Source organism: Mobula hypostoma, chromosome 1, assembly GCF_963921235.1.
Source record: "Mobula hypostoma chromosome 1, sMobHyp1.1, whole genome shotgun sequence".
Classification (NCBI taxonomy): domain Eukaryota; kingdom Metazoa; phylum Chordata; class Chondrichthyes; order Myliobatiformes; family Myliobatidae; genus Mobula; species Mobula hypostoma.
In genome coordinates, this window is record NC_086097.1 from 142,130,573 (window position 1) to 142,154,921 (window position 24,349).

At 40.9% G+C, this 24,349-nt stretch overlaps 1 protein-coding gene across 8 annotated transcripts in view; it reads right to left on the bottom strand.

Moving 5' to 3' along the window:
- LOC134351033 (microtubule-associated protein 4-like) overlaps positions 1 to 24,349 on the bottom strand; it is a 317,873-nt gene that overhangs the window by 77,971 nt on the left and 215,553 nt on the right. For 7 of the 8 annotated variants that reach the window (XM_063057031.1, XM_063057058.1, XM_063057078.1 and 4 more), the window contains one exon: positions 16,181 to 18,724. In XM_063057031.1, the coding sequence (XP_062913101.1) occupies positions 16,181 to 18,724 (2,544 nt within the window). The remainder of the gene's footprint in view (positions 1 to 16,180; positions 18,725 to 24,349) is intronic. The other variant, XM_063057050.1, reaches the window with a different exon arrangement.

The window sequence follows — 24,349 nt, forward strand, 5'->3', positions numbered from 1 at the left end:
CTCATATTCTCAATATTTGTTTCTTGCTTATTTATTTATCTGTTTCTTTAATTTTAATGTTTGTATATGCAGTTTGTCTTTTGTACATTGGTTGTGTGTCTGTCTTGTGTGAGTGTTTTTTCCCATTGATTCTATTCTGTTTGTTTGTATTTTCGCTGAGTGTCCACAAGAAATGCCTGCTTCGCTGCTGCTGCTGCTACTGTATGGTCCGAAATCTCCTGAGGGGAAGGCCACGAGTCCTCGGCTTTGCTTGTTGCTTGGTGGCCAGGGCAGGGTCGAAGCGCTCGGCAGAGAATGGTGCTCAGAGAGGCTGTGTCGAAGGGCTGGTTGGAGGCTTGAAGTTTTCAGACAGACAGAGTCCACTGCGGTCAGGTGCTTCAAATGGTGCTGCATTGGCAAGCTTGCGGCGCTTGGAGGTTCATGGCAGGGAGAGTTTCTCCCTTCTACCGTCTGCATGAGATGATGAGGCTATCGGGACTTTGAGACTTTTTTTTAACCGTGCCCATGGTCTGCTCTTTATCAAATTACGGTATTGCTTTGCACTGTTGTAACAATACGTTATAATTATATGGTTTTGTCTGTTTTAGTCTTGGTTTGTCCTGTGTTTCTTGTGATATCATTCTTGAGGAACATCGTATCATTTTTTAATGCAAGCTTTTCTAAATGACAATAAACGAGGACTGAATGTCTTCATAATCTAATCTAAGAAAATGAATCTCATGGTGGCATATACCGTACTTCCACAATAAATTTACTTTGAAGTCTCCAACCATCTCCAACAGGATGGGATCCCATCACCAAGCACATCTCCCCCCCACCCCCCGACTTTCTGTTTTCCGCAGGGATCATTCCCTACACGACTCCTTTGTCCATTCATCCCTCCCCACTGATTTTCCTCCTGGCACTTATCCTTGCAAGCAGAACATGTACTACACCTGCCCCTACACCTCCTCCCTCAGGGGCCTAAACGGTCCTTCCAGGTGAGGTGACACTTCACCTGTGAGTCTGTTGAGGTCATATATTGCATCCAGTGCTCCTGGTGTGGGCTCCTGATATGACCCACCGGTATATCGGTGAGAACCGACGTAGATTGGGAGACCACTTTGCCAAGCACCTACACTCCACCCGACAGAAAAAGCAGGATCTCCCAGTGGCCATCCATTTTAATTCCACTTCCCATTCCGATATGTCCATCCATGGTCTCCTCCAATGTCGTGATGAGGCCTCACTTAGGTTGGAGGAACAACACCTTGTATTCCGTTCGGGTAGCCTCCAGACTGATGGCATGAACATTGATTTCTCAAACTTCTGGTAATTCCCCTCCCCCCTCCTTCATCATTTCCTATTCTCTTTCCCCCCCCTCACCTTATCTCTTTGCCCCCCTTACTCCTCCCCTCTCTTCTTCTTCCATTGTCTTCTGTCTCTTTCACCAATCAACTTCCCAGCTCTTCACTTCATCCCTCCCCCTTCAGGTTTCATCTACCACCTTCTGTTTCTTTCTCCACTCCCCCACCTTTTAAATCTACTCATCAGCTTTTTTTCTCCAGTCCTACCGAAGGGTTTCAGCCCGAAACATTGACTATACTCTTTTTCATAGATGCTGCCTGGCCTGCTGAGATCCTCCAGCATTTTGTGTGTTACTCAGATTTCCAGCATCCGCAGATTTTCTCGTTTGTGATTATATTACTTTGAAATTTGAATTTTTACAGAGATGAGTTAGGGTAATTGGCAGAATGGTGCAAGTACAACAACTTGAGTCTCAATGTGGACAAGACTAAAGAAGATTGTGGACTTCAGGAAGATGTATACTGACTACTTTTCAGTGAACATAAACCGCTCCTCTGTGGAGAGAGTTAGGAGCACCAAGTTTCTGGGAGTGCAAATAATGGACGATCTCACCTGATCCCTCAACACCACCTCTTAAGTCAAGAGCAGTGCCTCCACTTCCTGAAGAGAATGAAGCGAGTGAGCCTCCCTCCCCCCACCTCTCCTATTCTAACCAACTGCATCACTGTCAGGTATGGAAATTGCAAGTCATCTGACCAAAAGATCCTACAAACAATTGAGAGGACTGCTGAGAGGATCATTGGGGTCTCCCATCCAAGATATTTACCAGGAGTGCTATATACACAGGACACTTAGCATTGTGAATGATCCCTCCCATCTGTCCAACAATCACTCTGACTCCCACCTTCAAACAGCAGGTACTGTAGCATTAGGACAAGGACTGTTCGAATGGAAAACAGTTTCTTCCCATGGGCCATGAGACAACCTGCTACCATCCAGGTCTGATCACCTATGAAGCACCAAGTTGTGTCAGACAAGCACCTTACTATCTCAGCCCGAAACATCGACTGTACCTCTTCCTAGAGATGCTGCCTAGCCTGTTGCGTTCACCAGCAACTTTGACGTGTGTTGCTTGAATTTTCAGCATCTGCAGAATTCCTCGTGTTTACCTTATTTTTGTTAATTTTTTTGTGGTAACATTATTTTAAGTGTTGTGTGTGAGTTATGTGTACTGTGTTATGTACCGGGGGATGTTGCATCGTTTGCCAGTATACATTTATAATAAACTTGAATTTAATAAAGAGATTAAATAAATTCTTTTTCAACTGTATGTTATAAATTCAACTCGTTATGAATTCACATTTAAAGCAAATTACTTAAATTCACATGATTTACGTTTTGAAAGAGGAAGCAGTGTTGCTATCACATAGTATGAACCTTGATATATTGTACCAGACAATTCAGCTGAGTTGAACATTACCTTGAATAAAGAAAGAATATCAGCACTCGTTTATTTGTTAATGCTTGCAGCAACTCCAAAGAACCCCTTGAAAATATAAAGATTTGCTTTTAAATCAAATCTCTTATCTGATTTAATCTACAACTTTGAGCCATTCCATCAAGATCTTATAATTCATTTCACCACCCACAATAGGAAGAATTCATCAGTCTAGCAAATTAAGTAACATGGAGCCCATGGCAAGCAAAGCAATTAACCATTCCAGTATATTTTTGTATTATTAAAATAATGACTCCAGTAAATGAGATCACTATGTAGCTCCACATTCCATGTCTATTTTGATTTATGCCCACTCTTTATTTTGCAACTCTGCTTATTTAATCTTCAAATTTTAGTTCCATCCTGCAATTAAGCGGTTCCAAGTAAAGTCATGTCACTGTCATGGATCATATTGTCATCTTTGTCACTCCTTTAATTTTGGTGTCCAGCCCTTGCTTGGCTCTTTAAATCTATCTAACAAAGTAAACCTTTCACTCACCCCTCGCACTTTACATAGAAATTCTGCAATTAATACAGAGCTTGCTTGTTCAAAATATACCAGCAATCTCATTAAAAATATAAATCTATTGGAGAACATAAGCTGTCTGATGGTCAAGGTAAGTCTTCACCCATCTGGTCTAGCTAAAGAGAACTGATCTTACTGGCTTTCCACACCATGAAGTCAGGCAGCAAGTTTTTGATGGTGGGTCGACCTCTGGTGATGGTGCTGAGTCCAAGCCACAGGAACGTCCCAGAAAAATGTTGATTGCAAAGCTGAGAGCAAAGCATTAGCTTCTGATATTCTGATCATTTTTAAATGCCTCTAGCATTCAAAGGTATTTAGAAGCAATTAAAAGCTGAAGAAAAAAAAATTCATGACAATTTATTTGATGTATCCATTTCTGAAAATATTAACAAGAACACCAATGTATAAGAAAGCAAAGAAAAGGAGCAAAACTAGGACATCTGGCCCTTCAAGACTTCTGTTATTCATTAAGATCACAGGCAGATCAGTCATGTCATTTTCCAGCATCATCATCATATCCCTTGATTTCGAAAATATCCAGAAATCTCCTGATTTGAAAGAAACAATGGCTTAGCTCCCAAGGCTGTAGAATTCCTAAGGGTCTCTACCCTGCAAGTTTATTTCACTTTGGTCTCCTACTGTGCAGCAATTCCTCAGTGGCAACCTCATTGGATGCTCCAGAGTAAGTCAGGAATGTAGTCTTTTAAGTTATGAAGAATGGCTAGAAAGGCTTAGGCTTTTTAGTGTAGAAGAAAGGAAAGTAAACTTGGTAAGAGAAACAAAGTAGCAATGGATGCAGAAAAACAATTAAGCATTTCAATTCAAATTACACTGCAGGAATAGAACTAAGGAGCAGAGGTCCAATTATTAAAAGACTGTATTGATGTTAGAAAATAAGATCAACATGTAGAACAAACTTTTAGATAAGAACAGACTACTCCTTGGATAATTTAAGCAAAACAATTGTATTTTACAATGCACCAGGAGGTAAGAATATGAATCTCTCAAAATAGCTGTTAAAAAAGAACAAGGAGTTTGTCTTATCCATAATTATCCAGCATAGAATATTTTCCAAATTAGCAAAATATATTTCTCATTTTTAAATTGTAATTTTGTATTGGTAACTATCTGAAAAGAATCTCAGTTTAACATCTTATCTGAAGAACAATACAGTATACCCTCAAATGAGATCTTATATCATGAACACACTTGGAGTGAAAATTGCTAGATTAGATTTCAATGGTTCTGAATAGCATTAACAACTCTGAGTAGCTCAAATTTCAGTAGATCTCCTGCACAACTAAATAGAAAATCCATACCTTAACAACTTACAGATGGTATTGCATCTTCATTATATTTCATCCCATCCCAATGCTAGACTTCATATGGAGGCCAAAAGAGCTCAGTCTTTTTGGGATGTCATCCTCAAACCTTTTGCCAAATTAAACCTGACACACGAACGGGACACTTCTTATTTCAGTGGGGATTCTAAACTTACAAAGGGAAAGGTAAATGACTTCTTGAGAATATAAATAGTTTTCATTTTCTTCAATTCTGTACTTCAATTTTTAATTGTTTTTGAACACTGGAGATATTTAAAATTATTAAAATTTCAAGCAGCTTTGTCAAAAGCCAAAGTTCTGCTCTCAAATTTGCTATCAGTATCTTTCTGGGATATTCCAGTTGTGCGAACTTGGCATTACATCACCAGAATCCTAACCACCACTGAGATTGCACTGTCTGCCTTGAGAGTGTAGCAGCAAACAAGATCAACTCTCTTTAACTAGACAACAGGGTGGAGGCATACTTTGACTATGGACAGATCCCATAAAATGTTAATTAACTGTGTGATTTCCTACAATGCTGAACTATACACATGCTCAGCTTCTGCTAAACACATTGAGATTATATACTTAATGGCCACTGTATTAGATAAAGGAGTAGAACCCACCGTGGTCTTCTGCTGTTGTACCCAATCCACTTCAAGGTTCAACGTGTTGTGTGTTCGAAGATGCTCTTCTGCACTCCACTATTGCAATGTGTCACTATTTGAGTTACTGTGGCTTTCCTGTCAGGTTGAACCCATTTGGCCATTCTCCTCTGACCCCTCTCATTAACAAGGCATTTTCGCCCACGGAACTGCCGCTTACTGGATTTTTTTTTGTTTTTCATATCATTCTCTATAAACTCCAGAAACTGGTGTGTGTGAAAATCCCAGGAGATCTGCAGTTTGAAATACTCAAGCCACCCAGTCTGGCACCAATCATTCCATGGTCAAAGTCACATTTCTTCCCCATTCAGATCTTTGATCTGAACAACAACTGAACCTATTGACCATGCCTATATGGGCTTTTATGCATTGAGTTGCTGTCACGATTGCCTCATTAGATATCTGTACACCTACTTAATGTAGATATACCTAATAAAGTGGCCATTACTTCCTCTCTTTCCCACTCCACTCGTCTTCAAATCACTTGTCCAAATCCTAATTCTGCTTTCTTTAATTCTCAAAATCTGCTTTTCTGCATATGCCACTCTCTCTTTGCTCCATCACTAGTCCAAACAGCTACATCTAATCCACTGGTACTCCTTGAACTTAACTCCATCTCTGTTCTTCTCCCATATTTTAAATCCTCTGAAAAGCTTTACCTTTAATTAAATTATTGGCCTGCTGAATGCCTTGAGTGTAAGCTTCTTGCTGCTAGGAGCTAAGTGAAGTCAAGTTTTTGGATGACAAAGTAAAAACTAATGCAAAGAGATGACAAAATGTAGAAACTTCACTGATAATTTATACTGAATCAATTGGTGTTGAAAAGACATGAATTAACACGTCACCAGCTGTCTTGTATTACAATGCTGCTGGACAGAGGAGTGATAGTATGAATGACAGAATATATGGGCACATCAGTAGAAAATACTGCTCTACTCTCTACACTTGTGACTGTGTGGGTAAGCACAGCTCAAATGCATTCTATAAATTCACAGATGACACCATTATTGCCAGTAAAATCTCAGCTTGCGACGAAGAGGTATACAGGAGTGAGAAAATCCGGCTGGTTGAGTGGTGTTGTAACAACAACCTCGCAGTCAACATCAGCAAGGCCAAAGAATTGACTGTGGACTTCAGGAAGGGGAAGTGGGGAGAAGACATACTGGTCCTTAATGAGAGGTTAGTAATGGAAAGGGTGAGCAGCTTCAAGTTCCTAGGCATTAACAGCTCGGAGGTTCTATCCTGGGTCCAATGCACTGTTGGAATTACATGCCAGTTGCTCTACTTTGTTGCTTGAGAATTAGTATGTCACCACTCTTGCAAATTCCTATAGATGTACCATGGACAAATCCCAACTGGTTGCATCACATCTGCCAGGTGTAGAGGCTCCAATGCACAGGATCAGAAGAGGTGGCAGAGGGCTGCATATTCAGCCAACTCCATCACGGGCACAATCCTTCCCACCATTGAGGGCATCTTCAAGAGACAGTGCTGCAAAATGACATCATCCTTCACTAAGGACCGTCATCATCTGGGACATGCCTTCTTCTCATTACTACCATCAGGGAGATGGTACAGAAGCCTGAAGACCCAAAGTGAACTATTTAGGAACAGCTTCTTCCCCATTGCCAGCAAATTTCTCAACAGTCCATGAACCCATCAACACTATTTGAACAAATTTCAAGAATCTTTGAAGATTCAAGATCCACACCTAACAGGCTCTGAACAGAATAGCTTGCCTGACCATTTCAGAGACAAGTACATTTGGAATCATATGCAGGCCAAACCTGATACAGATGGCAAATTTCCTCCCTGGAGGAGGACACTCATGAATCAGATGGACTTCTAATGATAATCAGGTTATTTGTGGTCTTTACACAGACTGGAGGTGTTTGTAAATTCTAGATTGAAATTAAATTCAACTGCCAAGTTCAATTTGAACTTGGGTCGCTGGTTGTTGATTGAGACTGCTGGGTTTCTAGTCTAGTAACCTCGCCATTGCACCATCATCCAAGATCCACTTGATCCTGTTGAGACCATGCAGCATGGCTTGCTGCAAGATTGGCCCACCACATCTGGATTGAATGAATACAGACAGGTACTGCAAGATCCAGTTCATTAAGTCTAGCTGACTTTCCATATTTTAAATTGGTTTGTTTTTAAAAACGAACAAAAATAGAAAGGGAACACAGACCGTCTTTCCCTCATTGATCTACAGAATGAACAAACTTAGACCCTATGTGCGTCCATTATGAAAAGAAGAACCTAAAGCTCAGCTAAAATGATGGATTTTATTTTTTAATTTTATTAAAGATAGGTCAAGCAATTTTCTGTATTATTGGAAATTTGTAATAAATATCCAAATTGCAATTCCATAAGTTCTAGAGAGGCAAATATGACAAGTTGAACTAATTTACATACAAACTGTATCTTCTTCCCTCAAACAATATGCCGAAGGGCTGTAATTTTAGCTGATATACAGAACTGTTACTTTTATCAGACAAAGCCCCAAACCATTACTCATCTACTTCAAATGCTTTTTTTAAAAAAAAAATCTGAATTCACTCTTGTGTGATGAGATGTTGCCATAGTGATGGTATTCATTTGCCTCAGTGCAACACAGCTCTGTACTCCGAGAGACACAACCCCCATAATTAAGTAACTTCACTAGAGGTTGTGAGGTTAGCAACAACCTTCCTGACAATTTCTTTTAAACATCAAGTAAATTAAATATCTCATTCATTCTTTTACAACCAAAAAAAGTTGATCCACGCATCCTAAACCCATCCTTAACAAATAAGGTTGTTTGTCAAGCACCATGTTCTCCATCCAAAATATTCACTCCATTCATCATGGGCATAACTGCAACATGCCAAGGTTTCAACCATAGCTGCCAAACCTACAACCTCAACTGCCTAGAAGGTGCATGGGACTATTGTCATTCCAAATGCTATTCTATTCTGTCTGCAAAAACACTCAGTGGCCACTTTATCAGGTACACCTGCTCACTAATGCAAATATCTAACCAGCCAATCATGCACTAACAACCTAGTGCATACAATCATGCTCAAGAGGTTCAGTTGTTATTCAGTCTGAACATTAGAATGGGGAAGAAATGTTATCTAAGTTTCTTTGGCCATGGAATGATTGTTGGTCCCAGACAGGGTGGCTTTGAATATCTCAGAAACTGCTGATCTCCTGGGATTCTCACACACAACACTCCCCAGAGTTTAAAAACAAAAAAAATCTAGTGAGCAGCACTTCTGTGAGCAAAAATATTTTGTTAATGAGAGAGGTCAGAAGAGAATGGCTAGACTGGTTCAAGCTGACAGGAAGGCAACAGTAACTCAGTTTTACAACAATGGTGTGCTGAACAGCCTCTTAGAATGTATAATATATTTGAACCTTGAAGTGGATGGCCTGTAACAACAGACCACAATCATATAGTACATTCAGTTGGCACTTGATTAGGTACAGGAGACACTTACCATACCTTCATTATTCTGGCAGTGTATGTGTGAGCCCTACTTAATTTATTGTCAATAAATTTATAATGTTGTGCCTTAGCTACCAGTCAACTTCTCTTAATATTTCAGAACAAAAGTAGACCAAAACATTTGGGTATTAGCAAAATTATATAAAATTATGAAAAGTATCAATGCTCATTTTAAAAAATGTAACTTTATTCCATAACCTGCTCCCTGTATTCAGAATTCAGCTTTGGTAGTAAGTAAAAATAGTTTATTTACGTCAAAATATAAAACCCATGTAAAATTCTGTCTGCAAAATTACAGACAAGCAATGAAAGGCTGTCCGTGATCAGCAAACACAGTGATCCATCTGCTTACTTGAAATGTAAACAGGGCCACTTAACATTCAGAACATTGTGCATGACACAAAATGCAGTAAATCACTCTTGGAGAAGAAAAAAAAATTTACTTTACTTGACTTTGCAGGAAAGAAAAACAAAAAAAAAGAATATAATTATGCAAAGAAAGCAACATTCAGCAAATCAACTCCTTGTATCTCTACAACCATCTACAACCAGTTGTAGACAGGTCATGGTTGTAGATGGGTCATATTCTGCATTGTGGCCGGTGACCAGCGGTGTGCCTCAGCGATCTGTTCTGGAATCCTTACTCTTTGTGATTTTTATAACTGACCTGGATGAGGAAGTGGAGAGATGGGTCAGTAAATTTGCTGATGACACGAAGGTTGGGGGTATTGAGGATAGTATGGAGGGCTGTCAGAGGTTACAACGGGGACATTGATAGGGTGGAAAACTGGGCTGAGAAGTGGCAAATGAAGTTCAACCCAAAAAGTGTGAGATGGTTCATTTTGGTAGGTCAAATATGATGGCAGAATATAGTATCAACGGTAAGACTCTTGGCAGTGTGGCCGATCAGAGGGATCTTCGGGTCCGAGTCTACAGGACACACAAAGCTGCTACGCAGGTTGACTCTGTGCATTGGCCTTCATCAATCGTGGGATTGAGTTTAAGAGCCGAGAGGTAATGTTGCAGCTATAAAGGACCCTGGTCAGACCCCACTTGGGAGTACTGTGCTCATTTCTGGTCGCCTCACTGCAGGAAGGACGTGGAAGTCATAGAAAGGGTGCAGAGGAGATTTATAAGGTTGTTGCCTGGATTGGAGAGCATGCCTTATGAGAATAGGTTGAATGAACTCCGCCTTTTTTCCTTGGAGCGATGGAGGATGAGAGGTAACCTGATAGAGGTGCATAAGATGATGAGAGGCATTGATCATGTGGATAGTCAGAAGCTTTTTCCCAGGGCTGAAATGGCTAGCACGAGAGGGCATAGTTTTAACGTGCTTGGACGTAGGTACAGAGATGTCAGGGGTAAGTTTTTTTATGCAGGAATTGGTGAGTGCATGAAATGGGCTGCTGGCGGCAGTGGTGGAGGCAGAAACGATAGGGTCTTTTAAGAGACTCCTGCATGGCTACATGGAGCTTAGAAAAATAGAGGGCTAAGGGTATGCTTCGCGGATCAGTATCGGTTTGCTGCCCGGAGGGTGGGGGCCACTGAACCACCCAAACTCCGACGACTCAGTCGAACACACCACCATCAGTGTGCTCCACGCTTTCCCAATTCCGGTAAGTGATACTACACTGTCCATACATTATTTCTACTTTATATCGGCTGTGTATTTTTACGTGTTATTTGGTATGATCTGGCAGCTTCACAGCTTAAAGGTTACTGGAGAGCGCTTGCACCGTGTTTTTGCCGACGGCGCTTGCGTGAGATTTTCGCTATGGAGAACAGTGTGGCATTGATTGTAGAAAAGTATTTCTACTTTATATAGGCTGTGTATTTATCATATCATTCCTGCTTTTACTATATGTTACTGTTATTTTAGGTTTTATGTGTTATTTGGCATGATTTGGTAGGTTATTTTTGGGTCTGCGAACGCTCAAAATTTTCCCATATAAATAAATGGTAATTACTTCTTCGCTTTACGACATTCCGGCTTACGAACCATTTCATAGGAATGCTCTACCTTCGGATGGCGAGGGAAACCTGTATTTCTTTTAATTTTTTTTATGTTTTAATAACTTAGTAGAACTTCTTATTCTTCCAGCATTTTCTTTGTAAAACTTGAGCTGAATTTTGGATGTTAATAATTACAATTCCTAATAGTAAAGGAGAAATTTGTAGGATATATAAGACCACTGGTAGATGTCAGCAAGAAAACATTAAGAGTACAATAGGTAGAGGGGATTTAGAGCAAAGATGACCACGGATTTATTATGTAAAGTTTACAAATTTGGAAATGTTAACAGTGAAGAAACAAATTTCAGAAGGGCATTAACTGGTGAAGTTAACAGACATAAAAGCAGTTGAAATTTATTCTTAACAGAATAATTTCAGCTTCTCTTGTTTCTCCACATTTTGAGTATCATTCAGGTAAATCAGCACTGCATCCCAGTTACTCCAAATAAAGTCTAAAATTCAGAGTTCTAGGGGAATAACAAGGGGAAATATATGCCTTTTTACTTAAGACCACTTAGCAAGAAGACATAAATGTAAGATAATTGTCAAAAGAATTGGCAACAGGGAATGGATGAAAGTATGAAGAGATTTTTTTCCCTAACACAAATTATTATGATCTGGAAATACCTGCCTTTTAAGGGGAACAGAAGTTCAATGATACTTTCTGTAGGAAAATACATAATGTAAGTAAGTAGGAAGAACTTGCCGGCCTCATTAGAAAGACCGGGGAGCAGAAATACATGGATGATTCTTTTTTAAAAATTGTTATAATGCTTAGCATTATTTTGAATTCTTAAGTACAAGGAGTATCTCAGAGGTATCAATATTTTCAGAGATCTCCATATACATGCAAGTTTAAATTTGCTGTTTCATACCATTTCACTGAACCCCTACCTTTCAATAGAGAAAGCCCAGCGACCAACAGTAAAAAGCAGAATCACAAAATCTAATTACAAAATGACAGGAAGCCCATTACTTTTAGGATACAATCTTATATTCCAATGCATCTATGCTAAACCATGCTCTTTTTGAATAACGCTCATCAACAAATGAGCTGTAGACTTTGTGAATATCAAAAGAACAGGCCTCAGCCTTTACTTTGCTAAATTTCAAGACAAGAGAGAGACAAAAGCAAGAAAAAGCCATGCAGCCTATTCCCCCCAGTATTATTCAGGCAACACACACAATATCTATATATAATTTTATTCTCAAATGCAGAGCCTTTAAAATGACACAGGGAAAATTAGAAATATGCAGAAAATATTTCATCTGCAAGATCTATTGGGAGCCATGGCAGCACAGCAGTTAGTGCAATGTTATTATGGCTCAGGGCGTTCCGGAGTTTGGAGTTCAATTTCAAGACCATTCTGTAAGGAGTCTGTATGTCCTCCCTGTGGAATTCAGGGATTTTCCCAGGTACTCTGGTTTTCTCCCACAGACCAAAGACATACTGGGTAGGTTAATTAGTCATTGTAAATTGTCCCATGATTAGGTTAGGATTAATCACGTGTGTTGGGGATTGCACGGCATAGCTTGAAGGGCCAGAAGGGCCTACTTAGCACTGTATCACTAACTAATAAAAAAAAAATTAAACTCTCAACCGAGCATACTAAAATTGATATAACAAATAACATGTTCCAATGCACAAATCATGACGCAAGACTCATTATTAATCTGGAGAATCAAATTCAGCTTACTTTGCACAGAAATACATCTTATCCTGAAGAGGTGAACGTGACTGAATCTACCAAATGCTTGTCAAGTTTTACGCCAATGCGGAAAGTATTTAACAATAGATACCCTCACAGGTTGTTTTTTAACTACTGTCCCGTTGCTCTCACATCTATCATCATGAAATGTTTCGAGAGGCTCGTCATGAGGCACTTAAAGACCCTGCTGTCCCCTCACTGGACCCCCTGCAGTTCGCGTATCGTCCCAACTGCTCAACAGACGACACCATTGCCATCACCCTCCAGCTGGCCCTCACCCACCTGGACGAAAAGGACACATACATTTGAATGCTGTTCATAGACTTCAGTTCAGCATTCAACACAATCATTCCTCAGCACCTGATTGGAAAGCTGAAACTGCTGGGCCTGAACACCTCCCTCTGCAACTGGATCCTAGACTTCCTGACTGGGAAACCTCAGTCAGTTCGGATCGGGAGCAGCATCTCCAACACCAGCACACTGAGCACAGGGGCCCCTCAGGGCTGTGTGCTCAGTCCACAGCTGTTCACTCTGCTGACCCACGACTGTGCTTCAACACACAGCTCGAACCACATCATCAAGTTCGCCAATGACACAACCCTGGTGGGTCTCCTCAGCACGGACGATGAGTCAGCATACAGACAGGAGGTGCAGCGGCTAACAGACTGGTGCAGAGCCAACAACCTGTCCCTGAATGTGGACAAAAGAGATGGTTGATGACTTCAGGAGAGCATGGAGCGACCACTCTCCACTGAACACTGACGGCTCCTCTGTAGAGATCGTTAAGAGCACCAAATTTCTTGGTGTTCACCCGGCAGAGAATCTCACCTGGTCCCTCAACACCAGCTCCATAGCAAAGAAAGCCCAGCAGCATCTCTAATTTCTGAGAAGGCTGAGAAAAGTCCATCTACCTGCCCCCCCCGCCCCCCCATCCTCACCACATTCTACAGAGGATGTATCGAGAGCATCCTGAACAGCTGCATCACAGCCTGGTTCAGGAATTGCACCGTCTCGGATCACAAGGCCCTGCAGCGGATCGTAAGGTCAGCTGAGATCATCCGGGTCTCTCTTCCCGCAATTACAGACATTTATACCACACACTGCACCCGCAAAGCTAACAGTATTGTGAAGGACCCCACGCACCCCTCACACAAACTCTTCTCCCTCCTGCCAGCTGGCAAAAGGTACCAAAGCATTTGGGCTCTCACGACCAGACTGTGCAACAGTTTCTTCCCCCAAGCCATCAGACTCCTCAATACTCAAGAGTCTACACTGACATCTACATCATTTATTATTATATTGTAATTTGTCCTCTACTGTGCCTATTGTCTTGTTTATTAATTATTGTACTGCCCTGCACGGTTTTGTGCACTTTACATAGTCCTGTGCAGGTCTGTAGTCCAGTGCAGTTTTTATGTTGTTTTACATAGTCTAGTGTAGCCTTGTGCTGTCTCACATAGTCTAGTGTAATTTTGAGTTGTTTCATGTAGCACCAGGGTCCTGGAGGAACATTGTTTCATTTTTACTATGTACTGTACTAGCAGCTTGTGGTTGAAATGACAATAAACGACTTGACTTAAATACTGAAAGATTGCTATAGCTTGATGAATGTCAAAACTTCAAGTATTTTTTTAAAACAAATAAATTAGTCAAAGTTGCTTTAATCCGTACAAATTGAACGATTTTACTTTTCACTTATCAAAGATGATTGACATATATACGTTGTCAATATTGTAAGACAACTTCTTGATTTGTCCTGATGATGTGGTATGATTTAGATGAAATGCACCAGGCTATTTTTGAATTGTCATACTCATGACCATTCTAAAATCAAATCCATACCCCTTTCTGCCATCTTGATCCTGTATCTTTGCCTGATTCAAACACTTCATCCTATTTGCTAAAAAAGAATCTCAACATTAAAAAGACTGAATTTCTTTTAATCTTTCCCACCAATATGTCAAATTTAAATTGATAGACAATTTTTGCTAACTCTTCAGTGACTGCTTCATATAGCAAATAGGAAAAAATTAGTGAACTAATACAGCTAATGTAAACTTTATACTGATCTTGAATAAAAGAGTAAGTACTCTGTATGGAGAATACAAAACATGCATCAACCTAAGCTTGAATGTGGAGAAGACAAAGGAAATAATTGAGGACTTCAGGACGGTGCAGACAAACCATTCTTCATCTCCTCCATAGAGAGAGTTAAGAGTACCAAGTTCCTGGGAGCTCACATCACAGATGACCTCATCTGGTCTCTTAATATCGCCTCCCTGAACAAGAAGGCACAGCATTGTCTCCACTTCCTAAGAAGTTTAAGGCAAGCAAGGTTTCCATCCCCCATCTTGACTGTGTTTTACAGGAGCATGAGCGAGAGCGTCCTGAAAAGTTACATCTCCATCTGGTATGGGATCAGTCAAGCATCAGACCATAAATTCCTAGAAAGAACTGTGAGAACAGTTCAGAGGATCTTGGGGATCTCCCTACTATCTATCGGGGACATTTTGCAGGAGTGCTGCATATGCAGGGCCCTTAGTATTGTAAAGGATCCCACCCATCCATCCAGCAAGTTATTTGACTTTCTACCATCAGGCAGGAGACCACGATGCAAAAAAAAAACAAGAACAGTCAGGATGTGAAACAGTTTCTTTCCCCAGGCCATTAGGCTTCCGAACTCCCAGCGGCATTGTATTCGAGGTGTCACTGGTTAACCTGTTCCGTATGTTACAATACTTAATATTAATGCACTTTAGTTTGTTACATATGTGTGATTGATCTATAGATTTTATCTTTACCTTCATAAATTATTGTGTGTTACGTGTACTACTGTGCTTTACAGCTGGTTCGAAGAGACATTGTCTCATTTCCATATACATTACATGGTTCTATACTATATATATATATACACACACACACACACACACATATACATGTAGATTAATGACAATACGCTTCACTCACTTCACTTAAAGTCTTAGTAATCCCTCATCATGCTTCCTAACTGATTGTCACTACTTTCACAAGACAACCTTTACAAGACATTTTCTATGTTATCTTTTAAAGTCTTGACTTAAATTGTATTGTCTTCTCCCCCCTGTAGCTTCTAAGTTCAAGGCAATGCAGTATTAATATGTACAACGTTGGTAATTTATGAAAATACAAAAAGTAGAATTTACTATTATTGTAGACAAGCCAGGATTATTCACAAATAAATATTTCTGAATAAATTTCCTTTTGGGAAAGTGAAACATATTCTAATTTTCAAATACAAGCATATGACATCCAGTTATACAGCTAGACACTTACCGTTTTTATTCTTCACATCTGTAAATGTGAACTTAACATCAAAAAGTAAGCAACTGCTCTCAAAATCACCTTTAAACCATTCAAATGCCGTGCTGTAAAGATACCCACTATACACAGGTTGCTAATTTCATCCAATATAATCCTTGCGGTTAGTAAGCCATGGATTAATTACAAATTCAAGGAAAATAGAGCATGCAAAATAATGGGTGCTTTAGTAAACCAATGTAAGGTATCATGCTGTGCCATTAACAGTCAGCTGAAATCCCGATGACAAGATATTGTAAGTTGAAGCTGGGGAGAGGAATGGGGTAAGAGGAAGATAGAGGGGAAAAGTGCTCTTGAAACACACCTTCATCTTGACGAGTTCCTTCATCCAGATGCCCCTGGTTAGACTGTGCATTAACATCTCCAGAGTCCTTTGGTTCTACAGGCACATTATCTCCTCGTCGTTGGTTCAAAACCTTTGTAACTTTTGGCTGCATTGAGGTCTTCAAGGCCCTGTGCTGTTCAGGAGACACTCTTGCACCAGTTTCCTTCTGTGAAATACCTTTCATGAACCCTTGCTTTTGGAGGAGTTTTGCACCTCCTTTTTTCAATGGTGACTTTGGACTTTTCCCCTCATTATTATCTGGTGCTTTTGATGCTTCCTGCTTCAGTGATAGGGATGCAACTTGGTCAGTGCACTCAGAGAGTTTGACTTCAGTATGACACTCTAGAGGACTCTCTGGCATCTCATTAATCTCAGAACTTTGCTGCAATTCAGGGGAAGCAGATTCACTATCCCAGCATTGCGGAGGACTCTCATGCTCTTTTATCTCAGATTTCTGTTGCGATTCAGTGGATGTAAGTTCAGTACCACGATGCTCTGAAGAAGCATTCACTACCCATGTCCCTTCAGCAGTGTGCTGTAAATCAAGGGGAGTCACTTCGGTATTTGCATGTTCAAGAGGGGTCGCTATCACGCCCATTACCTCTGATGAATGCTGTGACTCAACGACAACTGATTCTCTTGTCAGAGAGGGTTCCACCATCTCCTTCACCTCCTTTGTTTGCATTAACTCAAGGGAGCCCAATTCTTCACTCAGATGTTGTTGAGAACTCTCTACTATCTCCTTCAACTCTGATACTTGCTCTGGTTCAAGGACACCCGCCTCTACATACATACAGGTCAAAGGGCTTTCTGCTAACTTTGTCACTCCTGATGTCTCCTCTGAGTGTTGGGGAATAGATTGTCTACCAACTTGCTCCAAAGAATGCCCAATCACCTCCTTCACCTCGGACAATTTATTTGATTCAAGAGGAATATCTACGTCGTCTATAAGCATCTCTGCTATCTCCTTTACCAAAGGCATTTGTTGAGAATTAAGACTATCCATTTCTTTACTCATATGATCTAGACGGATCTCTACTTCCTTGTTCATTTCAGGGGGAGCAGCTCTTTTACTAACAAGTTGAGAGTTCTCTACCATCCCCTCTGCAGGCAGGTGCTCTGAGTGAGTAGGAATATTTTGACTAGCAACATGTTCTACACAAGTGCTTATCTCAGGTACTTCCTTCCACTCAAAGGAAGACATTTCTCTACCTAGATTCTCAGTTAGGGGCTCTGCCATTTCTATTACCTCAGATGACAGATCCATCTTAGGGGAAGCATTTTCTTCACCTCCAAGTTTCAGTAGGGTCTGTACTTCTCCCACTTTAGAGGATTCCTGTGACACAGGAGCAGTAATTTCCCTACTATTCTCTAGAGGTGTCTCTACTATTTCTTCCACTTTCGGTGTCTGCTTTGATCCTGAGTGAATAGTTGTTTGATCCACATGTTCAAGATAAGATCCTTCAATCTCCTTAATTTCAGGCATTTCCATTGATTCAGAGGGAGCATTATCTCTGTCCCTAAGTTCCAGAGAAGGCATTGCTAACTTGCTTTCCTGAGACTCTTTCTGTGATTTGCAAGAAGCATTTTCACCACTCCACTGTTCTAAAGGTGGCTGTATTACTTTTTCGACCTCACCTGCTTGGAGAGATTCAGGGGAAGTCACCTCCCTGTTCCAGGAATCCAAAGGGTGCTCAGTCAATTCCACTTCAGAAATTGATTCTACCTGTGATGAACTCTCTGGAAGTGTTAACTCTCCTCTCTGGCTCCCTACCATAGCTGTTTTATAACCCTCTGAAGCAGCTTTAATATTTTGCATCGGAGCAGTTGCCATTTTATCCCCTGCACTTCCTGTTGCCCAAGCACTGCCTTGGCTTGATGTATTATCTACCTGTTTTGCTTTTTCCTTCATTCCTGTTACTTCTTTAAATGATCTCTGAGTGTTTGAAACAATTTCTTTATGTTCTTGTATCACTCCAGCAGACAGCTCTGCTAGCCGCTGATCAGAAATAATTTTATGTACATCTTTAGCTTTAGGAGGAACATCTACTACAGGTTGAGATGCCTTTGGATGCGAACGCTTTTTCTTTTTCTTTTTCTTCTCCACAGGTACTTTTGCTACTTGGGGTTCTTTAGCTTGTGCGATTTCTCTTACTTCATTTACAAGTTTATCTTTCTCAGGGGCACGTTTCAAAGGTAAAACTTCTGTAACTGGGGCAACAGTGCTCGTGGTGTTGCTGGTAAGTACCATAGTGTCCATCGCAAAGCCAGTATTTCTGGAGGAGGGTGGCAATGGTTCTGTGAACACAGAAGCTTCAGTGCCATGGCCCAAGTTCTCCTGTTGCAGCGAGTTGTTTATTGGTGCTTGCAGTTCAGCATTAACTGTGACCTCTGTCTTCATCACATTTGAAACTAAGTGATCATCCATTATGACAGCACTGCTCAAAGATGGGTCACTGCAGTCTACAGGGTGGAAAGATGTTTCAACTTGAGTCAGGCTGGTGAATGGTACACCCAATTCTTCTACACAAGGGAAAAATAGCAGCTAAATATAACATTATCATCATCAACTCAAAATACAGATGTATTCAACGGTTCTTTTGCTCTCCTATTCCGCATACCTCCATATTTATGACATCGGTGTTAAAAAAGCAACACCTGGTATAATCATTTAAAAGCACAGAAGGAAGAATCACAGATTGCAACAGCATTAAACCATGCCAGAAAGGCCCAAGTTCAATCAATACCATATAATCAATTAATAATTTCATCATGATGGCTTTATGGCCCAATTATTAAGCTCAATTGTGAGCTGAGATTTTGGTAAACTAGTGTTTGTGCAGCTAATCTCTGGATTCCTGCAGAAGATAGAGTTGTGTACTACTGTAATAGCTCCTCACCTTTAAATGCAGTATTTCTCTATGATTTTCAATGATGAAAAGTACTTTTACTTAAGATGTAATGCAACAGCAATATTTTTGTTGGATGAATGGACAAAGATAAATGTGTCTAGTTTGCCCAGGGTTGAATAATCTTCTTGCCCTCTCCCAATGTAACTTGTATATAAAAGCAACAATAAATCTAAACACATTGGTTAGGAGCTCAATTATGACACAAACTACTCTAGTTGACCCAATTAGAATCTGCAATTTGTGTTGTATTCCAGCTATTATATTAGCAAAATTGGTACAACACTCATTCAGATATCACTGCCTTCACACAGCACAATCCAATGGATTTTTATTTGAACAAAGTAAATGCCTTCTATTCCTGAAGCAGAAGAATCTGTCTGCAATAGAAAATCAAGGGCATGGACAAATAACCAGCGTCTTTATTACTTTTGCCATTTCTTATAACTCTGCTCAGTCCTGTGCTCAACTGTGTAATTATGTGTCTCGATTTTCAGAGACATGTGAACCACCAACTTAAAGATAAGCTCAAATCCCACCAAAACAGATAGGTAAATTTAAACCCTGAAATAAATGACAATTAAACATAAAATTAACAAAAAAAAAGGTGCTTGTAATGAAATTGTCAGATTGCTTCTGATGACTTGTGGGGACAGATCTGAGTTATTAGCTTGTCTGACCTATATGCAATTCCAAATTAAGTCCCCTCTAAAATGTTGTGGCAAATCAATCAGTTCAAGGACATAAAAAAGAATGATGCCCACCCACAGTCAGGGAATGAAAATAGAAAGCATAAAATAAATTTATCATTAGATAGTGAGTTACTCAGAAATTAAACAAATATATGAAGTAAAGGAGCCAACAAATAGTCCACAGCTCCCTAAAAGTGGCTAAATGGGTTGGATAGGGTGGTAATGGAAGCATATGGCATGCTTGCCTTTATTAATCAAGGACTGAGTTCAAGAGTTGGGAAGTTAGTGCTGCACCTTTATACAACTCCAATTAGGTCACATCTGGAGGCTTTGGAGGGGGCACAGACAAGGGTTACCAATATGCTGCCTAGATCAGAGGACATTTGCTGTAAGGAGAGGCTGGACAAACATGTGTAAGGGGTTTCTTCTTTTATGTTACTGCATAGGCTAATTAAAATGGCTTCTTTGTTATGTTATAATTAAAATGGCTTCTTTATTATGTTATAATTAAAATGGCTTCTTTGTTATGTTAACTGCTGAGAAAGTTCTCTCGCTAGCAGCTTGTTTGGGTTATATTATTGATAAGAGAGCGAACAAACCAGTTGGGATAGATGTTATTCTTTCTTGTGTGTCTGTAAGCTATTGTGATGCGTGGGTTTTTAGGGACAGAAGGCGTGATGGGGAGAGAGAGAGTGATGCGGTGCTGTGAGCTGGCTAACGGGGTCAGACCCCGAGGTCCAGGGTCTTCAGCGAGGACAGGAGATGGAGACAGACTCATGTGGAGCGTCTGGTCGACCACCGTGGTTAGTCCCAGGTGGCAGGTCGAAGTGGTCAGAGGGGATTGAATGGTGAAGAGAGGATCATTACTAGAGCTCCAACTGTTTATGCACAAAGAGATTGAACTTTGATAAGTTTGGCACCTTTGATTTTCCTTTTATATTTTATCTCTATTAATTATATAGTTACAGTAATATCTATAAATTGTAATCAATTAATCGTATATGGTGTTTTGTCTGTTATCTGTACTGAGACATCTGCTGTTTGTGATGAATTTAAATGGTCTGGGTAAAAATGTAGTTGGGTGGGTTAGTAAGTTTGCAGATGATACGAAGACAGGAGGTGTTGTGGACAGCATAGATGACTGGCAAATGGAATTTAACCCGGCCAAATGTGAAATGTTTGACCTACCAAGGTGTAACAGAGAGAGACAGCAAGACTCTTAACAGTGTTGATGGACAGAGGCAACTTTGTGTCCAAGTTCATAATTCACTGAAGGTGGCTACACAGGTTGATAGGGTGGTTAAGCTCGCCTTTATTAGCTGAGGCAATGAATTCAAAAGTCAGTAAGTTATGTTCCAGCTTTATAAAACTGTAGTTAGGCCGCATTTGGAGTATTACATACAGTTCTGGTTGCCCCATTATAGGAAGGATTTCAAAGCTTTGGAGAGGGCACAAAAGAGGTTTACCAAGATATTGTTCCAAGCCTATTCTGGTATCTGTCCCCCACTTTTCCTTCGCTACATTGACGACTGCATTGGCACTGCTTCCTGAACAACATGCTGAGTTTGTTGACTTCAATAACTTTGCCTCCAACTTTCACCCTGCGCTCAAGTTTACCTGGTCCATTTCCGACACCTCCCTCCCCTTTCTAGATCATTCTGTCTCTATCTCTGGAGACAGCTTATCTACTGATGTCTACTATAAGCCTACTGACTCTCACAGCCATCTGGACTATTCCTCTTCTCACCCTGTCTCTTGCAAAAATACCATCCCCTTCTCGCAATTCCTCCGTCTCCGCCGCATCTGCTCTCAGGATGAGGCTTTTCATTCCAGGACGAGGGAGATGTCCTCCTTTTTTTTTTAAAGCAAGGGGCTTCCCTTCCTCCACCATCAACTCTGCTCTCAAACGCATCTCCTCCATTTCACACATCTGCTCTCACTCCATCCTCCCGCCACCCCACTAGGAATAGGGTTCCCCTTGTCCTCACCTACCACCCGACCAGTCTCCAGGTCCAACATATTGTTCTCTGTAACTTCCGCCACCTCCAACGGGATCCCACCACTAAGCACATCTTTCCCTCCCCCCCTCTCTCTCTCTGCTTTCCGCAGGGATCGCTCCCTACGCGACTCCCTTGTCCATTCGTCCCCCCCCATCCCTCCCCACCAATCTCCCACCTGGCACTTATCCTTGTAAGCAGAACAAGTTCTACACATGCCCTTACACTTCCTCCCTTACCACCATTCAGGGCCCCACACCGTCCTTCCAGGTGAGGCAACACTTCACCTGTGAGTCGGCTGGGGTGATATACTGCATCCGGTGCTCCTGATGTGGCCTTCTATATATTGGTGAGACCCGACGCAGACTGGGAGATCGTTTCGCTGAACACCTACGCTCTGTCCATCAGCGAAAGTAGGATCTCCCAGTGGCCACACATTTTAATTCCACATCCCATTCCCATTCTGATATGTCTATCCACGGCCTCCTCTACTGTAAAGATGAAGCCACACTCAGGTTGGAGGAACAACACCTTATATGCCGTCTGGGTAGCCTCCAACCTGATGGCATGAACATTGACTTCTCAAACTTCCACTAATGCCCCACCTCCCCCTTGTACCCCATCCGTTATTTATTTATATACACACATTCTTTCTCTCTCTCTCTCCTTTTTCTCCATCTGTCCCTCTCACTGTACCCCTTGCCCATCTTCTGGGTTTTTCCCCCTCTCCCCCTTTTCTTTCTCCCTGGGCCTCATGTCCCATGATCCTCTCATATCCCTTTTGCCAATCACCTGTCCAGCTCTAGGTTCCATCCCTCCCCCTCCTGTCTTCTCCTGTCATTTTGGATCTCCCCCTCCCCCTCCCACTTTCAAATCTCTTACTAGCTCTTCCTTCAGTTAGTCCTGACGAAGGGTCTCGGCTCGAAACATCGACTGTACCTCTTCCTAGAGATGCTGCCTGGCCTGCTGCGTTCACCAGCAATTTTGATGTTTGTTACCAAGATATTGCCTGGATTAGAGGGCATGTACTATAACGAGAGTTTGAACAGACTCTCATGGCTGGGGGGAGATGTGATAGAGGTTTATAAGACTATGAGAGGCATAGATAGAGAGACAGTCTCTTTTCCACAGAGTTGAGAAGTCTAATATCAGAGGGCATGGAAATAAGGTGAGTGGGGTTAAGATTTTTTTTTAAAACACAAGAATGATGAGTACCTGGAATGTGGTGCCTAGGGTGCTCGTAGAGGCAGATACATATGGGACTTTTAAGAGATGTTTAGATAGTGTCATGAATGTGAGGAAAATGGAAGGATACGGACATTGTGCAGGCAGAAGGAATCAGTTTAATTGGCTATTAACTGGTTCGGTACAGCATTGTGAGCTGAAGACCCCGTTCCTGTGTTGTACTACTGTAGTTCTATGTTCTCCTTTCCTCAGTATTCTGTTAATACAAAACTAATAAAGTAGGATGTAATACAAATCATATTAAGATTAAGGTTTTGAGCTTTTAAAAAATATTTTCAAACAGTGGGGCAATCATTTAAGTAGGTCACATATGAAATTGAAAATGAATGAGAGTCACTCCTCTTCTACGCTCACCAGATGCATTATCGCCAATGGCTACAAAGTGCACATGATATTGCTCAGTGACTTTTACTCCCTTACATTGATGCACCATAACTGAATTAATGTTCTGAAACTACTGTTCATCCAGTTAAACTTGTATTGTGTAAACTTCTATCCTTCCACTATCATTCTTGGAGTATGTTACACCAGCTCACTGCACCCTCCTTGCACTCTCTAGTATGTTCTTGTTATTATCTGAAAGGGAAAGTTCTGATGAAGGTCATCCTACATACAAGCAACTTTCCAGTTCCCTCTGTATGCAGCCATGTTTTCTTATATCTAACCTACGCACATTATCCAAATGCTCTACCTGTTCTCATCAGATGTTCATACTTGCACATTAGCTGAAGTAGCTTGTTTGTCTCCCTTCTCTGGCAAGGAAACACGCCTCCCTGGCCTTGAAACTAACTAGCTCAGGAAATACAGAGGAACAACCCCATCTGCATAGCTTAATACTGTACCATATGGCACATTTGCCAACTGAACTAATTTTGAATATACTCTGGAAAAATAACCTTCTATTTTATGACTGCAAGGCACTTTTAAACTCAAATTCAGGTCAACCCTTAATTCTGTTGCAGTTTTATTTTTTTTTTAAAAGCCAAAGGGAAAGTGTCAAGGCAACTCTTGATGAGCTGTACAGCAACATGAACAGTAATGTTCAGAGAAGGAATGCCAGTAAGGCCACGTAATTCCCTGAAGAAACTGAAGGAAATAGTCACCTTTTGCACATGTGGAATTGCATTAAGACGAGACAGACAAGGTGGAAAGCTTAATGGAAATCAGCAAAGGCACTGAATTGTCACAAAAATCTGACAGCTTCGGTAGTCAATTTTTGATGATAAACCAGACCCAAACTTTAGTGTTACAATTTGTCTTGGTGGGATTTGAATCTGTATCCTGTGTTATTGAATTACTGTCATG